This window comes from Equus przewalskii, chromosome 10 (genome assembly GCF_037783145.1).
Source record: "Equus przewalskii isolate Varuska chromosome 10, EquPr2, whole genome shotgun sequence".
Lineage (NCBI taxonomy): Eukaryota > Metazoa > Chordata > Mammalia > Perissodactyla > Equidae > Equus > Equus przewalskii.
This window is the reverse complement of record NC_091840.1, coordinates 20,911,043-20,933,150: the sequence shown is the minus strand read 5'-3', so window position 1 is coordinate 20,933,150 and position 22,108 is coordinate 20,911,043. Positions and strand designations below refer to the sequence as shown.

The following is a 22,108-nucleotide window of genomic DNA, read 5'->3' as shown; positions in this document are numbered from 1 at the left end:
TCCTTCCAGTGCATGGAGCTGCTGCTCCTTACACACCTTGTGAACTTACACACCTCTGGCCTTTGCTCACCTCCTTCCCCACTTAGGTCTCCCGGGCACCATCCCACTCCCCCTCAGCTCAAATGTTACCCCTTCTGTGAAGCTGTCTCTAATTCACCCCAGACCCTGACTGAATCCTCCATTTTTCTGGGCCTCACCCCACTCTGGCCTCATCTCCCTCATAGGCACACGAGACTTGGAATAACTTAATATCACTTTGAGTAGCCATTATTGCTTATATGTCTGTCTCCCTGATTACATGGAACTCTTCCACGGAAGGGACTAGGTTCTTTTTCATCTTGGTATTCTTTTTTTAATCAAGCTTTTTATTTCGAGATAGTTATAGATTCACATGCAGTTGTAAGAAATAATACAAAAAGTTCCCATGTACCCTTTACCCAGTTCCCTCCAACAGTAACATCTTGAAAAACTTTAGTACAATAACATAACCAGAAAACAGACACTGACACAAGCCACTGCTCTCATTCAGATCTCTGGTTTTACATATACTCATTTGTGTGTATGCGTGTGTAGTTAAGGATGTCTTTTTACTATTTAAACGTTAACAATGATTTACTTGGCTCCTACTGTGTGCTAGATAGTTGAATTCTGGAAATACAAGGTTAAGACAAGGTCCCTGCCTTAGTGGAGGTCACAGTCTTGTTGGTGTTGGGAGTTGAAGTTCTAAAAGTAATGTATTAAGGGCGGGGTATTTGTTGGGACCTAGAACCTAGCTCACCTTTTTGGTGAGGAGAGTGAGGGAACGTGGAAGGATGTCAGGGAAAACCTTGGTCAAGGCCCGCCACTACTAAGTGCTGAATAAATGTGTTAAATTGAAGGTTGAACCCAACACTATTTTCCAAGTAGTCTCATGCAAATCCCCACACCTTGAAGGTTTTATTATCTTCACGTTCACTTCTCAGGCAGGAAATTTAAGGCTCAGAGCCTTTATGTGAGCGGTGCAGGGGTCACGCAGTCAGGAAGTGAAGACAGCCCAAGTACTCTGACTCCAAGCCTAGTGCTCTCTCCCCCTGATGGCGATATTCGGTACACAGCTCCTTGCACTATGCCTGTGAAGTGTGAAACAAAATGGAGTCATTCATGTCAATGGGTTTTAAAACGGAGCTGGGAGGCCATTAAGGAAATGAGCCTTATGCATATCCTCACAGAATGAACCATGAACCTCTGAACTAGGCCAAACGCAAATAGTCCAAGTATGCTGCAAGAAAGTCTGCAGCTTGTTACAGTGATACCTTTTTGCTTAGCCATAGTCTTAGCAATCAATCATAATTAGCCACGATTAGCTTTCTGCCTCCAGGCCCAATTAAAATTCTTTGTAAGGACTTAAGCAAGCCTCCCCTCTTTTAAAAAAGGCTGATTTTCACTCCTTAGCGGGACACTGTTCAGGTTGCTACCTGAAGGATCTGTGGGCCCTGAATTGCAATTCTTTGATCCCAAACAAACACTTCTGGTTCTATTATTGCCTCCTAGATTTCTTTAGGTAGACATGCCTTATCGCTATTTGGAATTCTGCCCTTAATCCTCTTCCTGTTTTCCTGGCTGTAAATTCTGGACACGAGGCAGTCCCAGAGAGAACCGATGGGGCGTGCAACAGCCAACACTACAGCGCCCCGCGCCCGCCACGCACTCGTCACGCCCCGGTCTAGGGCGCGGCTGCTCCGGCGCATGCGCAGGCTGGCGACTCGCAGGCGCGAGGGGCGGGGCCGGAAGTAACGCTCCGTCTCCCGGTTGCTAAGAGACGGGGCTTCCACAAGCCTGACGGTGGTTCTTCGGCTTCTTTTCCTCCTTTTTTCCACTTCAGCATCTCCGAATCCATGTCGGACCAAGAAACTGACGGCTTGCGAAGCACCTTTCCTTCTTACATGGCGGAGGGCGAGCGGCTCTATCTCTGCGGGGAGTTCTCTAAAGCCGCCCATAGCTTCAGCAACGTGAGTCGCTCTCTGAACCTCTCACTCACCCATCTCCGCTTTCGATTCCTGATAACACTGAGGTCCTGATGATGCCCGGAGGACCTCTTGTTTTTCTTATTCACTTGTTCCTGATTGACGCTCTGTGAATTCCCCGCTTCATCACCAATTCCCGCTTGCGGCCTGATTGTTAATAACCATTCTCTGCATTAACAGTGACCTCTTCTGCTTTTTTACTTAAAAGTTTTGTGATTGACTGGCCACCTTCCACAGAGCAGCCTCAATTTCCCATCATTGGCCAAGAGATTGGCTAGGAGGCTGCGCGTAAAAGTGGTGAAATCTCTGGCACGTGATTGCTCACAGAAGATCAGTAAATAACATTATAATACAACCTTTAGTATAAATTGCTCCACCCCACCCTAAGGGGATTGAGTGCTTTTTTACGATATCACACTGCTAAGCTCAGTACAAGCCTATGAGAGAGGTACTGTTATTACTCCATTTTATAGATGAGAAAACACATAGGAGTTGAGTAACATGCCTGAGATCACTGGACTAGCAAGTGGCAGAGGAAGGATTCAAACCCAGGCTCTCAGACTCCAGTGCTGAGGTGCTCACCACCATGCCATCCTCCCTCACAAGTAAGCTATTAGATGTTCTTATGACAATTTCTTTTACAAGAAATAGCCCACTTCTTATTTCAGATGGAGTGGTAGGCTAGCCCTCTAGCCAGTGCCAAGGCTCCCCCTAAAGTCAAACTTCTCAACTGCTGCCTAGAGTCTTTCGTCCCTTTTGATCACCAACCGCACCCTAAAACCAAAATGATCAACCAGATGGGCCAACAGTTGGGTTCAGGAGCCCTGTCCCCACCCATTCTCCTCTTTCTGGATCATATTCCATCCTACAGAAGCTCAGGCAGAGAGAAAAGAACACCCCGACGGAAGATAGCTTTGGGTGAGAAATGGCCTTTTTTCACAAAAGACAGTACCGACTTCCTCTTCCGGGAAGGGTAGAAAGGTCTTAGAAAGGGGCTGCAGTCTGATGCCTCAGGCAGGCAGTACCCCACAGGCTACAGTCATGATCTCAAACACAAGAAGACAGGATGGGAGTAGCAGAAGCTTTCTGCTCCCACTTTAGGGCCAAAATCACAGTTTCTGTTCTCCTGGCATTTTCATCTGAATGCCCTGAAATAGTGATGCATGCTTAGTAAGCTCTGTGAAAAGAGAAGGCTAGTGGAATGGGTAACTCACGTTGTAGGTTTTCCTAAAATCCGTTTTGTCAGCCTTCCGAATGCTTAGCCTTTGAACTGTATTTTGAGCGTGTTGTGCAGCCCTTTCAGGTTTGTGGCTGAATTTGGTGTGTACCAAACATCCTAAGATTCCATTGCCTGAGTGGACTGGAGGAACCCCAGACATGGGGGGAAATTCAGTCTAGCCCCAGTGATATTCTTACATTTCAGCCAGTGGCTTCCACAGTAGCTTGTGATTTGACTTTGTTCAAGAAGAGCTGCATATGGATAATCAAGTTGACTGAGCAGAGATCAGTGTTGTGCTGCTTTTGGTCTGATAAGATCTGAAGACCTGTTTGCTGGCTTGAGGCCCCTTGAAATTCTGGCAGGAGAGTTTGGGCTGCTGTTTCCAGTCCAGCTTCTACCCTGCCCTGCTTGGGGCCTGTCAACCTGACTGCTTCCTCTCTCAGGCTCTTCACCTTCAGAATGGAGATAAGAATTGCCTGGTGGCCCGTTCAAAGTGCTTCCTGAAGATGGGAGAGTTGGAGAAGTCCCTGAAGGATGCTGAGGCTTCACTCCAGGGTGACCCGACTTTCTGCAAGGTGACTATGGGTGGGAGGGCTCAATCTTGCTTTCATCACTGCCATTGCCTGTAGCAGCCTCAGGTAGAAAGTGGTTGGAGAACCAGCCAGACTAGGTAGAGTTTGGTGTCATTTGTTTTTATAGATCAGTTGCCTAGCACCCTGCCCCCGTATCCCAACCTTGACCCTCAACCGAGGACGCTTCTGTTCCACGACACCTAAGTCCTGTAAGGCCTCATCTGTCCACTTCGATTTGACTCTCTCTCATTCCAGGGGATTTTACAAAAGGCCGAGACCCTGTACACTATGGGAGACTTTGAGTTTGCCTTGGTCTTCTTTCATCGAGGTTATAAGCTGCGGCCTGATCGGGAATTCAAAGTTGGAATTCAGAAAGCCCAGGAAGCCATCAACAACTCAGTGGGAAGTGAGTGACTATGGAGCCTATGCCCTTATCCAGGAAGGCTCTTGGAATCCTTAGATTTGAAGGAAGGCCTGAGGTGCATTGGGTGGGCAACCCTCACCAGGCCTAAAGGGGGTCCCATGCTTGCATTTGGCTGCTCTTGATTTTCTTGAGGGTTAGGAGCTGTCTACTGGGAGGACCAGTACCTCAAGCACTGTACTGAGCACCACAGCATGTGCTTCTCCTCAAAGCTGCCTGAGAATGGCTGTTTCGCAGGCCCGTCTCTGGCCTGGTGTCATAGGGTAGAATGGGGTCCTGAGCCCAGCCTTCCCCAGTCCCTGGTTTCCTCCGTTACCATGTATGCACCATGGGCTCGCCCTTCCCATCAGCTTAGTGGCAGGAGGCGGAGGGAAGAAAGCAAGGCTTGCCACTGGGCAGCAGAGTGTGGAAATAGCATGGAATGGAGAGCTCACCTGGTGCCCAGGGCCTTCGTTTGTTTGGAAATCTGGCTGCCATGGCCTTGGGCTAGTGGGGGCTGCCTAGCTCCTAGAAGAGTGTTCTGTGAAATACCCTGTACCATTTGCCCGCTTGGCTGACTCAGAGCCAGTTCTGACACAACCTCCACATGCAGCCATTTCCACATAAAAATATGTGATAGGTTGTGCCCAGAGGCCCCTGCCGACCTGAGCCCCAGCTTCTGTCCTTACAGGTCCTTCTTCAATTAAGCTAGAGAACACAGGGGACCTTTGCTTCCTAACCAAGCAAGCTGAGGTAAGGGCCCTGGTTCTGACGCCACATCCCCCTGAGGGAAGAGGCCACATGTGGCTGCAGGGCACAGGTCAGAGCGGCCTCTTGCCTGGGAGCCATTAGCTCCTGCCCATCACGGACAGCCATGGGATTCTTCCCCAGCTCAAGAGGGGTCTTGGGAGTCCAGCTGTTCCTGCACCAGACACCATGGTCCTCGGCCGCAGAGAGGTCCTGGAGGAGGAGCCTGGGATTGTAGACCCTGGGGCTGTGACTGGGTAATCCGTGCCTCTTGTTGAGGCTCTGTTGGTTCTTGCTCTGTCTGCCTAGAGTATGAAAGCCGAGCAGAAGCCTCATCCCTCGAGACACCTCCTACATCACCCCAAGAGAGAGTCCAAGCGGAAGGGCTCACTCAAGAGTGAGAAGATTGTCCGCCAGCTCCTGGGCGAGCTCTATGTGGACAAGGAGTACCTGGAGAAGCTCCTACTGGACGAAGGTTTTGGACACTTTCTTTGAAACAGGGAACCTGTGGCAAAGGAAATCTGGGGTGAATGCTTAACGCATGAGCCAGGGGCAGAGCCTATCATATGATACTTGCCAACGTGTTCCCATGGCCAGATTTCACTAGCATTCTCATTTTACAGAGGAGGGAACTGAGGCACAGAATGGTTAAGTAACTCACCTAAGGTCACATGTAGGCAAGCAGTGACATGGCTCTCAGACTGGAATCCAGGACGTCCAATTTCAGAACCAGTGCTCTTGAGCACTGTGGTGCCCTGCAAGGGAACGCTGGAGGTCTGGGCTCCTCTACCACCCCATGCGGTCCCTGAGGGGTGTCCCCTGGGCCTTCAGTCTGTACAGAGGGCAAAGGAGTCCTGCTGGGAGGAGCTAGAAGGGGACTCTTAGGATACGAGTACTAGAGTGTCCCGGAACCTCGTCTGGTCCAGTCCTTTGTTTATAGAAAAGGAAAGAGAGACCCTGAATGGGGAGTAACTTGTCCAAGGTGACAGCAATTTAGTGGTGGAGTTGACACCAGAGCCCAGGCCTCCTAACCTCCAGTCCAATGCTCTTTCTACCCCACTGTGCCAGCAGCGACAGGGAATAGGACAAAACCTTGAAACGAATGTCTCCCATAAACATCGGGGGTGGGAGGATTCCCCTTAGCTGATAAGCCTGAGCAGGGATCACCCTTGAATCCAATGCCTTTTCTCCAGGACTGACTTCCCAAGGGCGTCTGCAGGATCCCCTGCAGGTCGGGGTCACAGGTAGCTTTACTGCTGGCACATCTCCTCTGTAACAGGCCTGAATAAACACTGAAAAACTGTGGAGGGGAGGGGTGGCCTTGCAGCTTTGCTACCAGCTCTAACCTCTGGTCAGGGCGATGGGCAGGACTTGGTCATGCCACTCCACCTCCCAGCGTGCACTAGCCCACTTGGCACCTGGGGAATCACTTGGCGGTGGCAACCTGGGCCAGGTTGGGCATCTAGACTCAGTCTTCTCTGAGGACAGAACTTGAAATGGGGGAGCCCCGAGGCCTGGGGGCTCTCCTCCAGCCGCCCCTTTTGCCAGCTCCTCATATCTTGCCATAAGGGGCCTGTGCACTAAGCTCTTGCACCGTGGGAGTGCCTGAAAGGGGATCTGGCCTCATTTAGTCCCAGAGAGACCCACCCTGCCACCCACATGCTCTCACTTTCCTCACTGTTTCTGCAACTCCAGGCAGAGATCCCCATAGGGGCCCCCGCAGCAGGGACCCCAAGCCAAGAGGAGGTGACTCCCTTAGACGTGTGTTCTAGTTGGTTCCTCCTCACCCCCCTCCCTACAGACCTGATCAAAGGCACCATCAAGCATGGCCTGACCGTGGAGGACCTCGTCATGACGGGCATTAACTACCTGGATACCCGCAGTGACTTCTGGAGACAGCAGAAGCCCATCTATGCCAGGGAGCGGGACCGGAAGCTGATGCAGGAGAAATGGCTGCGGGACCGCAAACGCCGTCCATCTCAGACAGCCCGTTACATCCTCAAGAGCCTCGAGGACATCGACATGTGTAGGTGTTGTTCTCAGAAGGGTGGGACCTTTGCCAGGTGGAGAGGGAGCAGCCCAGTAGCTGAGCCCCTGGTTTCACTGGCCTGTGGATGGTGTCTGGGGGGTGGCTTCTCCCGTCAGCCATGAGGACGCTGCTCCTACCGCCACAGCCCCTCTTTCCCTTCCCAGTGCTGACCAGTGGCAGTGCTGAAGGGAGCCTTCAGAAGGCTGAGAAAGTGCTGAAGAAGGTGCTGGAATGGAACAAAGAGGAGGTGCCCAACAAGGATGAACTGGTTGGAAACCTGTACAGCTGCATCGGGAATGCCCAGATTGAGCTTGGGCAGATGGTAGCAGCCCTGCAGAGCCACAGAAAGGACCTGGAGATCGCCAAGGAATAGTGAGTGCCTGTGGAAGGCCAAGAGGCTGAGGCCGTGGGCCTGTAGGGGGGCTGGGGCTCTGTCTCGGCCGTTTGCCAGGGCTGCTGGTGGCTGAGCTCCCATTTTCTGCCCTGCATGCCTGAGGTGGATTCCCCCAGACAGAGGAGCCACCTGCCCAGGACCGAGGGTAAGGGGAAGACCCAGACAGTCAGCGTTTTTTGCCACAAAGAGGAAGGCAGTGGCCTCAAACTCCCAAAAGCTGCCAATGGTTGGGCTCTTAGGGATATTTTTATTCTTACATCATCTCAACAAGCAGTCATCAACCCCAGACATGCCAGATGCGGCTAGCATTGGGAACACAATAGTGACCAGACGCCAGGGTCATTTTCCTGCAGATGTCAAATAAAAAGTGACATAGCTAATAAACCGCAATTGTGGTAAGTGTCAAGAAGAAAAAGTACAGAGCCCAGTGCTATGAGAAGTATATTCCAGGCAGACTTGACTGGGTGTTGGGGAACACACTTGGCCTGTGGGAAGGCCCTGAGGCAGGCAGGAGGGAGCTTAAGGCTGGAGAGCACAGAGTATTGCCAGAGGAAGAGTGGCCAAGAGGAGGCTGGACCACGTGGGTAGGGGTCGGGTCATGCAGGGCCTTGGAAACCACGGTGCTGACCAAGAGCATGGGCTCTGGAGTCGGGCCTCCCTGGGCTTCAGAATTGTTCCTCCTAGCTGTGGGACCTCAGGCAAGGCCCTTAGCCTCTCAGCCTCAGTGTGTCCTCTGTCAAATGGGCATAACAATAGCCCTGAGCTGATAGGGCAAAGGGAGCATGGCATGTGCAGGTACCTGGAAAGACCTCAGGAAAGTGTCAGGTATCCACAGTAACAGTCATTTCAACTCTCGCAGGAACCAGCTCTTCCCGAGACTTGAGGGCCCCCTCTCAGAGGTACCATCGCTTTCTGGGAACCCTGGTTCTAACCTTGGGAGTCATTTGTGACTTTCTTCTGCCCAGTTTCCATTCACCCCACAGTTCTGAGCCTCTCGTCTCCTATCATCCCGTTTCCACTCACAGGTTGGCCCCCAGCTCTCCCTGCCTCCACCTGCTCCCTCCTCACCTCCAGAGACACGCTGCTTTTCATCCACCCCCTCTCCTTCCCATACTGACAAACAGGGCTTGGCCCCTCATTGCCTGCATGTTAAAACCAAATGCCTTTGCTTGGCACTCAAGGTCCTCACAACCCCCTTCTGCGTGCGTCTCCTGAAGGCTGTCAGTCCTTCATTTGGGTCAAACTGTATTTCGCGAACACTCTTGCCTCCTGCCCTCTTCTCCTCACTCATCCGAGCCCACATGCCATCCATTCCCGGTTCATTTCTCACCCGCCTGCCCCGTGCTGAGCAGGAATGTCACATGCTGGCCACACAGCAGGAGAAACAAATAAGCCACCGCCAGCTGTGGAGACAGAGCTGTCTTGGGTTCCTGGCTCTGTCCTCGGAAGCTGTGTGGATTTGATTGAGTTGCTCACCTTCTCAGTGTCCTTACCTCTGACGAAGGCACACTGATACTGACTCACAGGGATTAAGAGGATTAAATAAAATATGTGTCTCCAGTACTTTGAATCCAGCCATGGCCCAGGCCTTAAAAATGTGAAAATCCTTACTTCGTACCACTCCTGCGTATCCACCTGATTCCAAGGCATTTCTACTTGGATGTCCCACAGGAACCCCAAATTTAACATGTCCAGAGTGGAATCCCTTATCTTCCTCCCAAGCCGCTTGCTCCAGCGTTCCCTCTCCATGAGGATGGCATTGTTGGCCACCCATCCCCAAGAAGAAGCCTGGGCAGCTTCCCAGACACCTGCCACCCCTCAGTGCGCAGGCCGGCGCACCCGTGTCCTGTCTATGCCTCCTCCTTCCTGTCTCCTGAGTGACTTCCCTTCTCTGTTTCCCTCCCACAGCTCAGGCCGGGCCTTCCTCACTTCTTGCCTATTTCCTCTGACCTGGGTTTCCCATAGCCCAGCTGGCCCTTCTGTGCAAAACAAATCCGGTGGTTGGGATAAAGTTCCAGCACCCTTCCTGACCTGACTTCTCCAGGCCCCTGTTGACCTGGCTCTCCCCGGGCCCCTAAGCATCCTGTGCCCCGGCCAGCACCCTGTGGCTCCTGTTAGTCCCTAAAGGGACTGCTTTCTCTTTCACTAGCACTTTTTTCATGAACCCCCCTCCTACCCATCATTCAAAATTGAAGTACTAAGTGTCTCCCTGCCGCCTCTGCTCCCTCGCGCGCCACCCCTGCCCTGTCTGCCTTCAGACTTCACACTTGGGAAGGAACTATTTTCTATTCCCTTTTTCTTCCCAGCACCTGCCACATAATGGGCGTGTGATCAATGTGTGCGAAGTGGCTGCATAAGGAAGCAGAGGTGTGCCCTCAGTTAGTTCCTTGTGAGTTGGGTGTGCTCCCTGGTGCTGTGCTTCCTCCTTCTAACCAGCCCCACCCCTCCCTGGCTGCCCCGCCAGCCTGCCATCTTCAAGGAGCAGCTCAAATCCCAACTGGTTTAAGCAGCTTCTTCCGTGACCCCAGCCTTCATTTCTTGGAATTCTCTGTGGATAATCTGACTATGTGCTTTCTCATTACTATTATGGTTGTTCCTTCTTATTGTTGTTACCTATTTTGTTATGAATGAATTAACTTATTACAACTTACTCCTTCATTCATCACACCACAGCAGAGCAGCCGCTCTAGAAGGGGAGGCCAACCCCAGAGGGGCTGGGAGCAGGAGCAAGGGATGGCCGACGGTCCAAGGAGAGAGGCAGGGCGAGCATTGCCGGGGGCTGAGGCGGCCTCGGAGAGGATGGGCGGGTGCGGGGTGGGGGAAGGGCACCCTAGGCAGAGGGACGGGACAGGGACGGAGGATTTGGGGAACTGCAGGTAGCGCGGCAGGGCCGGGGCCAGGATCTGTGGGAGTGGGAGGACCGGGTGCCATGGGGAGGAGGAAGGAGCTCCGCCTGAAGGTCCTGGGGGCCGACGAGGTTTGCTTCCACACGAGTACTGCAGTGTCCTGCTCGATTCAGAACTGTGTGGTGCTGAGAGCAGAACTTACAGGATTTCTAAAACAAAAGTAACTTGTTTCTGTGTTTTTTTAAAGAATGTGTCTCGGAAAGGGTCCCATTCTTTAAGTGGCTTCATGGGAAGGTCTTCAGCAGCATAGGGGGTTATGTCACTCCACCCCTGTGGGCGTGGCCGCGGCGGGGGCGGGGGGACAGGAATGAGAGGAGGAGAGCTTCGCGGAAGAAGTGGAGCCCTGCTGGGCTGCCGGGGCTGGGGGGCCAGGAGGCGGGAGACGCTTGCCTGGGAGGAGGGAGTGAGAGGAGATGCTGGTGGCGGAGGTCTGGGATGGGGGGGAGGGTTTTCTTGATTTATTTGCTGGGAAGGAGGTATTTTTTACCAGAGAGATCAGAATGTTCATATGGTAATGGTAAAGAACCGACATAGGAGGAGCAATTATCTTTTTCTTTATGGAAATATCTTAATCTTTTTTCTGATGACACGTGAATACTGCAAACAATTTAAATAATATGGATAAAATACAAGTTTCCCTCATACTGTCATTTCCCCTGGGTAATTATCGATAATAGTTAATTCTCTCTACTTCTTTTAAAAATGCCCACTTTTAGTTTATTTACTGAGTTTTTGGTGGCCTAAAACAACATACCTTTATTCTCTCACGGTCTGGAGGAGGGAAGTCCGCAGCGTCTCCCTGGGGCCACAGTCAAGGTGTTGGGGGCCTGCGCCCCCTCCCGAGGCTCGAGGGGAGCTCTCTTCCTGCCCTTTTCAGCTTCTAAGGGCTGCATTTGTCATGCTCCTTAGCTCGTGGCCCCTTCCTCCATTGTCAAAGCCAGGAGCACAGCATCGTGCATATTTATTTTAACACAAATAGGACAATACACATAGTATATGCACCTGTAATCTGACTTTTAAACTTAGCGTATCAGACTTTTTCTCATACACAAAAATTGCCATGCCAGGGCACTGATGAGGTGTAGATTGTTTCCAGTGTTTATTGTTACAAACCATGCTTTAATGAGTGTTCTTGTCACATTATCTTCTTGAGTAAGTTCCTAGAAGAGGAATTGCTGGATCAAGGGGACATCTTTGTGAGCTGGTGACTGATTGCCCTCCAGAAAGGTCCCGATAAAAACACAGGGCACGAGACAGCCTGAGTGCCACAGCCTTGCCGGCCTGGGCACTGTCCCTCCACTGGACCCTGAGTCCCTGAGGCCAGGCCCTTTGCTCTGGCTTCTTTTCCTTCTGCACAGTGCCTACAAAAGCCGGTGTCTAGTGAACACTCTTCTTGCTTCTTCCCCACAGTGACCTTCCTGATGCCAAGTCGAGAGCCCTCGACAACATTGGCAGGGTTTTTGCCAGAGTTGGGAAATTCCAGCAAGCCATTGACACGTGAGTGACCAAGGACTGCCCCTCTCCCACACTGGGGCCAGCATGTCCCACCCTCACATTGGACTCCCTGCCTGGGGCCAGGATGCCAGGCAAAGAGGCACCAGAAGACCTGAGTTTGGCTCCTGGCTCTGCTAGGCGACCATGAGCAAGCCAGTTTGTAAACTCTGGGGCTCATTAGTTAAATTAGTTAACAGAATAGTATCAGCATTTTCTCAAAATTTCCCATTGATAAGAATCACCCAGAAGGGCTGTGAATTACTCTCCCCTGGGAATTCTGATTCTACAGCTTTGCGTTGGAGCTCAGGAATCTGTTTTTAACAAGCGCCCCAGGTAATCCTTACCTTTGGGCAAGTTCAGGAACTAGTAGACCGATTGACCCTGGGACCTCTCCTGAGGCTGTTCTGTGACTCTGTAAGGTCACGCAGGGTCACTGGGAACAGAGTCTGAGCTCGCCAGATGGCTCAGCTACTGGGCTCTTGGTGTCTAGCTCTGGGGCTGGTGATTGCTCCAGTGGAGTGACTCAGCCCCAGGGAGACTGGGGCGAGGGCCTGACCTCAAGACCGGCCTGCACTGGGAGAGCCGGCTCCTTGGGCCACTCGCTTAGCGCGGAGGGGACTCATCCTTCAGGCCCCCATCGCTCGATTGAAATAGACTTGCTCACCAGTGGCCTTCTGCTACGGGCAGTTTGGTTTCCAGAATGGCCCCTGGTGTCTAAAAGACAGAGGAGTATGAGAGTTCACCCACCCTTAGTATCTTTTTATAGTAAAACATTTTATAGTAAGTGTGTGCTTATTGTTAAAATATTAATTTGGAAAATACAGAAAAGTAGAAGAAAAATTATTCAGTTGCATCACCCATCCTACTCTTTCTTATATTGATATTTTGTTCTTTTGTTCCAGTCTTTTTTGTTGATTTTCTCTTATATGTACTTAATAGTGTTTTTAAGCATTGTTTTTATGTTATTTCAAATGCTATTTTGTCAACAGTATTTTCAACTGTTGTATCAAATTTGATCCAACAGATGTACCAAAATAGCTTTGGTAGTTCTTTTTTTTAAAGATTTTATTTTTCCTTTTTCTCCCCAAAGCCCCCTGGTACATAGTTGTGTATTTTTTAGTTGTGGGTCCTTCTAGTTGTGGCATGTGGGATGCCACCTCAGCATGGCTTGATGAGTGGTACCATGTCTGCGCCCAGGATTCGAATTGACAAAACCCCGGGCCACTGAAGCAGAGTGTGCGAACTCAACCACTCGGCCACGGGGCTGGCCCCCCAGCTTTGGTAATTTTAAAATATATTAATGCTTATTAGCTCCACCCCTGTATCTAAAAGAACTGGTAGTTGAAGAACCTTTTTTTTTGATGAGGAAGATTGGCCCTGAGCTAACATCTGTGCCAACCTTCCTCTGTTTTTGTATGTGGGATGCTGCCACAGCATGGCTTGATGAGTGTAGGTGTGTAGGTCTGCACCTGGGATGCGAACTGTGAACCCTGGGCCACTGAAGTGGAGTGCGCAAACTTAACCTCTATGCCACTGAGCTGGCCCTTAGAAAACAATTTGTGTTCAACCACCCAGTAGGAAGCCTTGGTCTCCTGTGGCCAAGTGCAGGGTTTGAGGTGATGAAGCTGACCCTGGTTCATCGTGTCCCCAGGTGGGAGGAGAAGATCCCTCTGGCAAAAACCACCCTCGAGAAGACCTGGCTCTTCCACGAGATTGGCCGCTGCTACTTGGAGCTGGACCAGCCCTGGCAGGCCCAGAATTACGGCGAGAAGTCCCAGCAGTGTGCCGAGGAAGAAGGGGACATCGAGTGGCAGCTGAATGCCAGTGTTCTGGTGGCGCAGGCACAAGGTATGAGCTCAGAGAGGATCACCTTGCCTTCCCCAACCCTCGGGCCCAGCTGCCACACTGGGGCTGGCCCTCCTGTGGGCCGGACTTACCATCCCAGTGTGTCCCTGCTCAGATTAGCTCTGAGTCTGAGAGTGGGGATAAACCCCTCCATTTTGAGCCGCACGAGGCAAGTTCCTACTTTAAGCTGAGCCAGTTAGGGCTTGGGCACCCCTGCCCTGAGGAGCTCAGCTGCAGACAGACCGGCATTGTGTGATCATCAAGCGGCCCCACTTCCTCTTGCCATGGTACTCTTTACACATGTGCCCTTGCATTTCATCGCTGCACAAGCCAGTGAGGGAGGCACTGTTGTCCTCTTGTGTCGATGGGGAAACTGAGGCACCAAGTGCTTCAGCAGATTGCCCCAGGGCATATGAGAGGACTTTTTAGAGTGATGGAAATGTTCTAAAGTGTTCTAAAACTGGGTTGTGGTGATCACAACTCTATAAATTTACTAAAAATCGCTGAGCTGTATACTTACAAATGGGTGCATTTTATAATATGTAAATTGCATCTTAATAAAGTTGTAAAAAACAGCAGGGGGCCGGGGACAAGGAGGAAGAGATGAAGCAAGGTTGGTGATATTTTGATAATTATTGAAACTGGGTGATGAGAGTTCATTATGTTATTCCTTCTTCTTTTGTGTATATTTTAAATATTTCATAATACAAAGTTAAATAATACAAAGTTGAAAAAGAAGGCTGGTAAATGATGGAGCTGGGACTAGAACCCACTTTGCCCGACTCCTGCACTCCGGCTCTTAAACCCCGCACTGAGCTGCCCCCGCCCCGGGTGCACAGCGGACCCCAGAGAGGAGGAAGTGTGACAGGCGCTATAATCGGGCATAATCCTTCATTCATTCATTTGCACTACAAATACTTACTTGGGACCTTCTAGGCACCAAGTTGGTTGTAATTAGAGAGCAAAACTGATAAATATTTCCTGCCCTCACGTCTGAGGAAGTAACTTTTAAGCAGAAACTTTAGGGATGAGAAGGGGCCAGCTGTTCCAAGCTCTGAGGACGGAGCCTTGCAGCCAAAGGAACAGCGTTTAGGAGGCCGGGCAGGAGTTCGGCTTATTTAAGAAGCTGAAGGAGACCAGGGTCGGCTGGGCTCCTGGGGCCAGGGAGGTCTGGAGGGCGGAGGTTGAAGAGGGGCCGGATCTGCAGGGCCTCGGCCTCGTGGGCCCCATTACAAATCATAGCTTCTTTCCTAAGAGCGTGGAGAAAACCACTGAAAACTAAGCTGGGGGGAGCCCTGATCCCTGAGGCCTTCCTTGGACCGCTTTCCTGTTCTAGGGAGGGCACCGGAAAAGCTGGAGGTGAGACAGGCTGCACCCTCAGGGTTGGTGTTGTCCTAGGCCTCTCTTGAGGACTTTTTAGGCCCTGAGGGCCCCTAGAGAACCAGGCCATTCCCTGTCAGTCTTAGTTTCCCTACTCTGGGGTTGAAAAGATCAAATGTGGTAGCCTGGGAGCCACTGGGCTGGCGAGGCCAAACAGCCTAGCTGGCAGAGCTTGCGCTCTGCGCCATCCTGGCTTAGGGACCCTGGGCAGGTGCCAATCTGTGCCTGTCTCATCCTCTATAAGCAGAGATAATTATAGTACTTAGCTAGAGGGTTGGTGTGAAGAACTAAGGTAATACTTGAGTGCTTAAGCACTTAGAACAGGAACTGGCATATAGTGAGCGCTCGATATGTATTAATTTCTCCGCTCCTGCGCTCTCATCAACTTCCCATCAGTGTCTCTAACAGCGATGAGAAACAAGTACAGTCCTTGCAAAAGCCTATTTGTGGCTCAACAAAAATGTAGGTATAAATGTGTAGATTTGGGGATGCACAAAGGAGGGAAAAGTAGAGGAAAACAGCTCCTAGACTCAAGATAACTTTGGGTTATGTACTCAGTTAAAAACGAGAGGAACAGTCTTTAATGTTTTACTCCCTTGAGTAAGTGTTATGACTCCTGCATAGACCTGCGTGTCAGAATGACACTGATGTTCGTTCACCGTGGTCTCTGCGTAAATACCGCGACTCCCCTTTTCAAATGTGTATTTGAAGAAAAGGTATATTTGACCTCATTTACTGTGATTCCACGTACTTTCAGAATTATTTGAATTGGTTTTCCAATAATAGCCTTTTGCAGTTTGGCTTACAGATACAAGGCCCTCCTTTCTCCACGGATCCCAAAGCTTGGTGGGGAGTGGATCTTGTACTTAGTTATAGGACAAAGTAGTGATGTGTGAAGTTTAGCCCTGAGCTAATATCTGTTGCCAATCTGCTTCTTTTCTTTCCTTTTGGTGAGGAAGATTGGGCCTGAGCTAACATCTGTTGCCAGTCTTCCTCTTTTCACTTGAGGAAGATCTGTGCCAATCTTCCTCTATTTTGTATGTGTGATGCCACCACAGCATGGCTTGATGAACAATGTGTAGGTCCATGCCCAGGCTCTGAACCTGTGAACCCTGGGCCACTGAAGTGGAGCATATGAACTTAACCATTATACCACTGGGCTGGCCCCAATCAGTCTCTTTTTTTGCTGAGGAAGATTAGCTCTGAGCTAAGATCTATGCCAGTCTTCCTCTATTTTGTATGTGGGTTGCTGCCACAGCATGGCTGACGAGTGATGTAGATCTGTGACTGGGATCTGAAACCACAAACCTGGGCTGCCAAAGCTTTTTTCCTCAAGCAAAAAAAAAAAAGGAAAAAAATTTGAACATTTTAAAAATATGAATTTTCTCTTTTGGAACAATCTAAAGATGGGGCAAGATGGAGTTGTCCCCCTGCCCTGGAGACACATGATGTGTGCACAAGTCCCTGCCCCAGACCCTTTTCCCTTGCTGACCCGGTTGAATGGCCTGAGATCCAAGGCTCAGGTTGCCAGGTTCTGGTCCTTTGTGGCGAGATGGCCCAGGAATGTGCTGGAAAGGGTGGCGCTGGGCAGCTCAGGGATGCTGCCTGAGGCCTGGGCTTACTCCAGCTTGCACAGGCTTGTGACTGACCCTGGGAGTGGCTGAGCAGGCCAGGGGTTCCCAAGGGCCCCCAGCACCTTGAAGCCCCCTGCATTGTACTGTACAGCATCTAATGTCACAATCTGCCTGTGCCGTGCCTCCCCCTGCTCTCCAGTGAAGCTGAGAGACTTCGAGTCGGCCGTGAACAACTTTGAGAAGGCCCTGGAGAGAGCGAAGCTCGTCCATAACAACGAGGCACAGCAGGCCATCATCAGCGTGAGCCTCCCCACCCCGCTGGGCCCCGGCTGTGGGGAGCAGGGCGGCTGGGCCCTCAGCCCCTCAGCCTTCTCAGTTGGCCATTCCACACATCTTTATTACCCACCTGCCCTGTGGACGGCGGTGGCTTTCAAATGCTTGCTACTGCGGTCAGTTTATAGAGCAACCCCATACACATGTTTTTATTTCAAACGCAAAATAGAAACAAAAGTTTTACAAACATGCTTACCTTTACTAAGTAAGCTGATATTTCCTATTGTATCCTGTTTTATTTTTCATCTTCCTTTCTTTTACTCAATGCGAGTTGAGACCTTCTAAACTGATTTTAGGATTTGTCATTTGAAAAATGCTGCCTCCTTCAGGAGACAATGTGAAATACAGTGTGCCTGCGCTCCCTCGCACTTCTCAGTGAGGCGGCTGCCAGCCACAGGCAGCTATGTAGATTAAAATGAATTAAAAGTAAACAAAATTTAAAATTCAGCTTCTCAGTCACACTAGTCACATTTCAAGTGTCGATAGCCGCACGTGGCTTATGAGTGCCACCCAGTGCAGATCTGGAGGACTCCTATCACCGCAGAAACTTCTGTTGACCGGTGCTGGCCTCGACCGTAAGCTTCAGGAGGCAGAGAGCATGTCATGATGCACACATCGCTCCCAAGAGACCCCACCATGTGGCGGGTTCTGCCCTGCCTTCCCCCATCCCCCACTGAGGATCTTCCTCTGTCGAGGGGGTCAGCCTCCCGAGTGTGAACCCTGCCCCTAAGTCTGACGTCCAGGGGAAGCTCACGGTGTCTGCCTCGTGGAAGCCCTGCCTGCGCTCCTCGGTCCTCATGCCTGTCTCTCCCATTGAATCCTCTTCCACATGGTCGCCCTGCAAATATGTGGAGAGGATGGCATGGCAATTCAGTTCAGTAAATATTTGCTGACCACCGCTTGGCCTGGGCTGCCCAGCCCAAAGGTGACGACGTGGTCCTGGCCCTCAGGAAGCTTAGAGTCAGCAGGAAGGTTAAAACAAAAACCCCATGTTCACGACCAGTGCCATAGGGACCAGGGGATTCAGAGGGAGAGAGCCCCAGCGGGGAGGCGCGGCTGGGTGCTTCCCATCAAGGAAGGTTGGAGGTCACCTTGAAGGCTGGGCAGGGTTTGGGAAGGTTGAGAGGTGGAGAGAAGTGCCTGTTGGGCAAGTAGCCCAGGGCCCTAAGCAACTCCTCCTGGGACCAGGTCCCTGACACTTAACCCCCTAGATTGGTGTCTCGAGGCAGGAAGTGTACCAGGGGGCAGACCAGCACTGCTCCAGGCCCTGTGGTCGTTTGGCAGGCGTCTCTCGAGTGCCTACCGGTGCTCTGCCCTGGGCAAGCTTCGGGACAGCAAGGAAGAAGGCAGAACCTGCCCCCAGGGGTCCCCCAGAGCCCCGGAAGCCCCTCCGAAGGCGGCCGGCCCCCGCAGCCTCACCCTGCAGTGTGTTTCTGAGCCCCGTCCATGACTTGCTGCCTTGCTGCTGCTTAGGGCCTTGAACTATCTCTTTACATTGGCTGAAGCAAAAGAAGCTTTAGGTAAAAATGTCGAAATTAGCACGCAGACACAACTCCCATTACACACCTGAGCCCAAGGGAAGTGAAGTCTGCGTTACCGCAGTCCTGTTTCTATATCTCTTACTGTGGGTAATTCCAGGTCCATAAGTATCAGTTAACCTCAGGACAGGAGCCTCCAGAGGAGCTGGGAGAAAACAGGGTGGCGGGGTTAGTACAGAGTCTGCCTTCTGGGGCTGGGGTTTGCATGGGGAAGGGAGAAGTGTAGGTGCTACATAGGGTTAAGAGAGGTCACCACTCCTCTTCTACCTGCAGGCCTTGGATGATGCCAACAAGGGCATCATTGAAGAGCTGAAGAAAACCAACTATAGAGAGATGCTCAAAGATAAGAAAGAGAAAGGTGAGTTCCTGGAGCCCCAAAGACGGCAGCTTCAGCATTCTCCCTCTGCTTTCTCTCCTGTTACTTCCAGCCACGCTTTCCTGCAGCTGCTCCAGTCGCGGGCTTGGCACTGCCCACCGAGCTTTCTGATTTCAGAGCCCCCAGCAGCCCCAGCCCATCCCTGGGGCAGGAGAGGGAGACTTCTAGCCTGCTCTGGCTGGGGTCGGAACCCATGCGGCCTGCCTGGGAGCCCCCTCCTGTACTTCTGTTAATTCATCAAATATTTGTTGAGCATTTGTCACATGCCAGGAAGGTATGCGATGTAGGGGAGACAGAGGCCCGGCCCCTGCCCTGGAGGAGCCCCAGGCCCAGTGGCAAAGCCAGACAATTTGAGTTGTCAGCAGCTGGGTACCCTGCTCAGCGGGGGAGCCGAACGAGGGGGCTCTGATTGCCCGGGGGGAAACGGGGAAGGCTCAAAGAGGAAGAATCATCTGCTCCAGGCTCCAAAAGATGGTTCTCCAGGTGCGACGGGGAGGGGGCAGCATTTCCTGCATGAAGAGCAGGAGCCGACAGAGGCAGAGTGACAGTAACTTACCCTCTGGGGGCTCGGACTGCGTGCCAGACACAGGGTAAGCATGACAGAAGGATATCCCTCGGTCCTCACGCCCTAGGATGTGGGGACTGGTTTTGGGGCAGTGGAGGCTGAGTGGGGTTGAGTGATCTGCGCAGGTCACAGAGCAGTGTGACTTAGGGCCATGCTCGCCCGCACTGCATGGAATGGCCCTTGGTCCAGCAGTGGGTAGGGCAGGGGCCGGGCCTGGGGACACGAGGATGAGCTAAGGGGAAGGCGGCTCTGTGTCACAGCTGTGCTCCTGCTGGCCTTATCACAGTCTCTTCCAAGGCCTCCCGGAACTAAGGAGCCCTTTGACGCCCCAGCCCCGGCTCTTTGACTGGCTCCGCTGTGGAGGGAGTGAGGGAAGAGGAAGGGGCCAGGGCCATTTGAGAAGCTGCTCTCCACGCAGTGCTTCCTGTGCACCAGGCGCTCTTCCAAGGGCCTTGTATGGACTGATCCTCTGAACCCTCCAAGAACTCTATGAAGTCAGTATTATTGGCTTGATTTTACGGATGAGGACACAGAGGCAGCATGGTTTTAGTCTCGGGCAGCCGGCTCTAGAACCCGGGCTTTTACCGTGGTTCTACACCGTTTCTGTCCAGCCCACTGTGCTGCCCTCACTCCAGCCAAGTCACAGCGAAGAGGCGCCAGGGCCAGGGCTCCATGCACCTGGGAGGACAGAGTCCCCTCCAGCCATCAAGGCTGAAGCCCTCCCTGACCCAAGCATGGCAGCGGGAATCTGGACGTGGGGTTTCTGGGCACCTGAGCAGCCACATGACATCTCTTTATTATCCACCGCCTGCCATGTGGTGGCTGGGTCCCCTCAGAGAGGGATCTGCCTCTGCCCCCACGTGGCCTTGGAGCTGCTCTCAGCAGCCAGGGAGCAATAGACATGAAGAGAGCCAGGAGGGAAGCAGCGGGTGCTCCCAGCAGCCTCCCCTCCCCTCGGCAGGCGCTGTGCTGAGGAAGGTGAAAGTCCTAAAGACTCATCAAGCAGGCCCGGTGGCCGGTGGCAGGCACTTCCCCCCTGGAACGGCAGGCGGCAGCATTGTATGTGTCTTCACCGCCAAATAGCAGCCTTTTCCCTGCTGTGAACCGAGAGCCCCTGTGGGCATCTTAGAGACCGGGGGCCTCCAGGAAGAGAATGTGGGGGAGAGTGAGGCGAGGACTGGTGCCTTTTCTCTGTAGCTGGTTAAAGCAAGGAGCAAGGATCCCTTTGGCTGTAGAATAGCTCTCCAGCTGAACTTCCTGCTAGCAGTCTGCTCATATTTTTACAGGGAGCGTCCCAACAAATGATGAATCTGCTTCGCAGGGACAAAGAGAAATGCAGAACGAGGATGCTGGAGAAATGAACTCTTCTGTCCTCTCCCAGCACCTCTGCTGTTTCTTATAGGGAAAGAGAATGTGCTCTGGGGCAGACTGTCCAGGGTTCACATTTGGCTCTGCTGTTTGTTTATTTGCAGTGTGACCATTGTGTATGATTTTTCTTTTATCAATCTCAGGTCCCTTGCCTGCAAACTCGAATCAGTGACACTGTGCAATCTCATGATGGCCGAGTAGTGTGATCTGTGCAGCTCAGACGATGGCTGGAACAGGGCTGCTGCTCAGTAAATGATGATTTCCTTCCTTTCTTTCTGAAAAGCTGTGCTGTCTCTCAGAAGCACAGGCCCCCAGGCTGGGCTTCACCCCGGCCCAGAGGTGAACAGACTTTTACCTTTCTTCTCTCCTTTCTCTTGTTTTTCAGAAGAGGCTGCTGAGCTGGATGACACACCAGTGATGGCAAGGGAGAAGGAAACGACGAGAAGAGGGAGAGACGAACCTGAGAAGGTGATGAAGCAGTGGGAAAGAGAGCCAGTTGAGAATGACAGAGAGACAGAATACGAGTCGTCTAAGGAAGCCCTGAGGATCACAGTGAATGGACAAGAAGAAAACAGGTGGAGAGAAGTAGAAAAAGGCAGCTCCTTTAGGCAAATGGAACTGGGAGCGATGGGGAGAGATTCAGCAGACATTGCCAAGAGGCTGTCCGGAGAACTAGGCCTAAGGTCAGGAGAAGCAGGCAGGAAACTACCAGAACTGAGCAGAAGGGAATCAAGAGAAATTTACAGGAGGCCTTTAGAGCTGGATGAGAAACCCTCAGAAGAATTAAGCAGAAGGGAATGGGAGGGACCGGAGAGGAGACTTTCAGAAGCCGGCAGGAGAGAGTTAGAAGAATTGGGGAAAACAGCATTGGGAGAAACTGGAGAAATGAAAAAAACAGAAAATGGTGAAACAACGGAAAAAGACGAAAAGGAAGACGAATGAAGCCATCGCTAGCAGGCGCTAGCCTCACCAGGCTGGCGTTTGCAGGCACCGTGGGGATGGCAGGAGACCGGACTCTCAAGCTGAGATTTGTCTTTCATAGGAGAAAATGTGGCCCAGGCCCCACATGTCACCTCTGCCCCTTTCTGTCACTGTTCTCCCTCTAAATAGATCCATTTCACTCTCACAACCCCTGGGTCTGTCATTCTGCCTGCTCACCCCACCCATCTCCAGAAGAGCCTTAGAGGACGAAGGACCTGGCACCGGGCACCCCTTCCAGGCAGAACTCTGACCTCACCCTGGCTAGGGAGAAACACTGAGACCCCCAAACCAGGCTTTAGGGAAGAAATAATGATGGGACCACCTCAGCCATCACACAGAGAGGGAGAGCTTCTTGTAAACCCCTAAGCCCTGAATGCAGAATGA

The 22,108-nt window shown here is 51.8% G+C and overlaps 1 protein-coding gene across 4 annotated transcripts; it reads left to right on the top strand.

Moving 5' to 3' along the window:
• The first annotated feature begins 1,618 nt into the window (after positions 1-1,618).
• Positions 1,619-21,872, top strand: ODAD4 (outer dynein arm docking complex subunit 4). 4 transcript variants are annotated; one of them, XM_070561941.1, is made up of 13 exons: positions 1,732-1,988; positions 2,477-2,608; positions 3,666-3,797; positions 4,050-4,200; positions 4,886-4,947; positions 5,251-5,416; positions 6,743-6,967; positions 7,135-7,342; positions 11,681-11,767; positions 13,416-13,612; positions 16,763-16,863; positions 18,708-18,792; positions 21,129-21,872. In XM_070561941.1, the coding sequence occupies exons 3-13, from the start codon at positions 3,729-3,731 to the stop codon at positions 21,683-21,685; spliced, it is 1,908 nt and encodes a 635-aa protein (XP_070418042.1). In that variant the 5' UTR covers positions 1,732-1,988; positions 2,477-2,608; positions 3,666-3,728; the 3' UTR covers positions 21,686-21,872. The 4 variants fall into 4 exon arrangements, with proteins under 4 accessions (XP_070418041.1, XP_070418043.1, XP_070418042.1 ...); XM_070561940.1 differs by lacking the exon at positions 2,477-2,608 and having other exon boundaries at positions 1,619-1,988; XM_070561943.1 differs by lacking the exon at positions 4,886-4,947 and having other exon boundaries at positions 1,772-1,988.
• Positions 21,873-22,108: the final 236 nt, after the last annotated feature.

Bases quoted from the DNA above. Each gene is read 5' to 3' on its own strand.
- ODAD4 (XM_070561940.1), top strand. From the start codon at position 1,875: ATGTCGGACCAAGAAACTGACGGCTTGCGAAGCACCTTTCCTTCTTAC. The intron at 1,989-3,665 runs GTGAGTCGCTCT...TTCCTCTCTCAG, and splicing joins CCGCCCATAGCTTCAGCAAC to GCTCTTCACCTTCAGAATGG. The intron at 7,343-11,680 runs GTGAGTGCCTGT...TCTTCCCCACAG, and splicing joins CTGGAGATCGCCAAGGAATA to TGACCTTCCTGATGCCAAGT.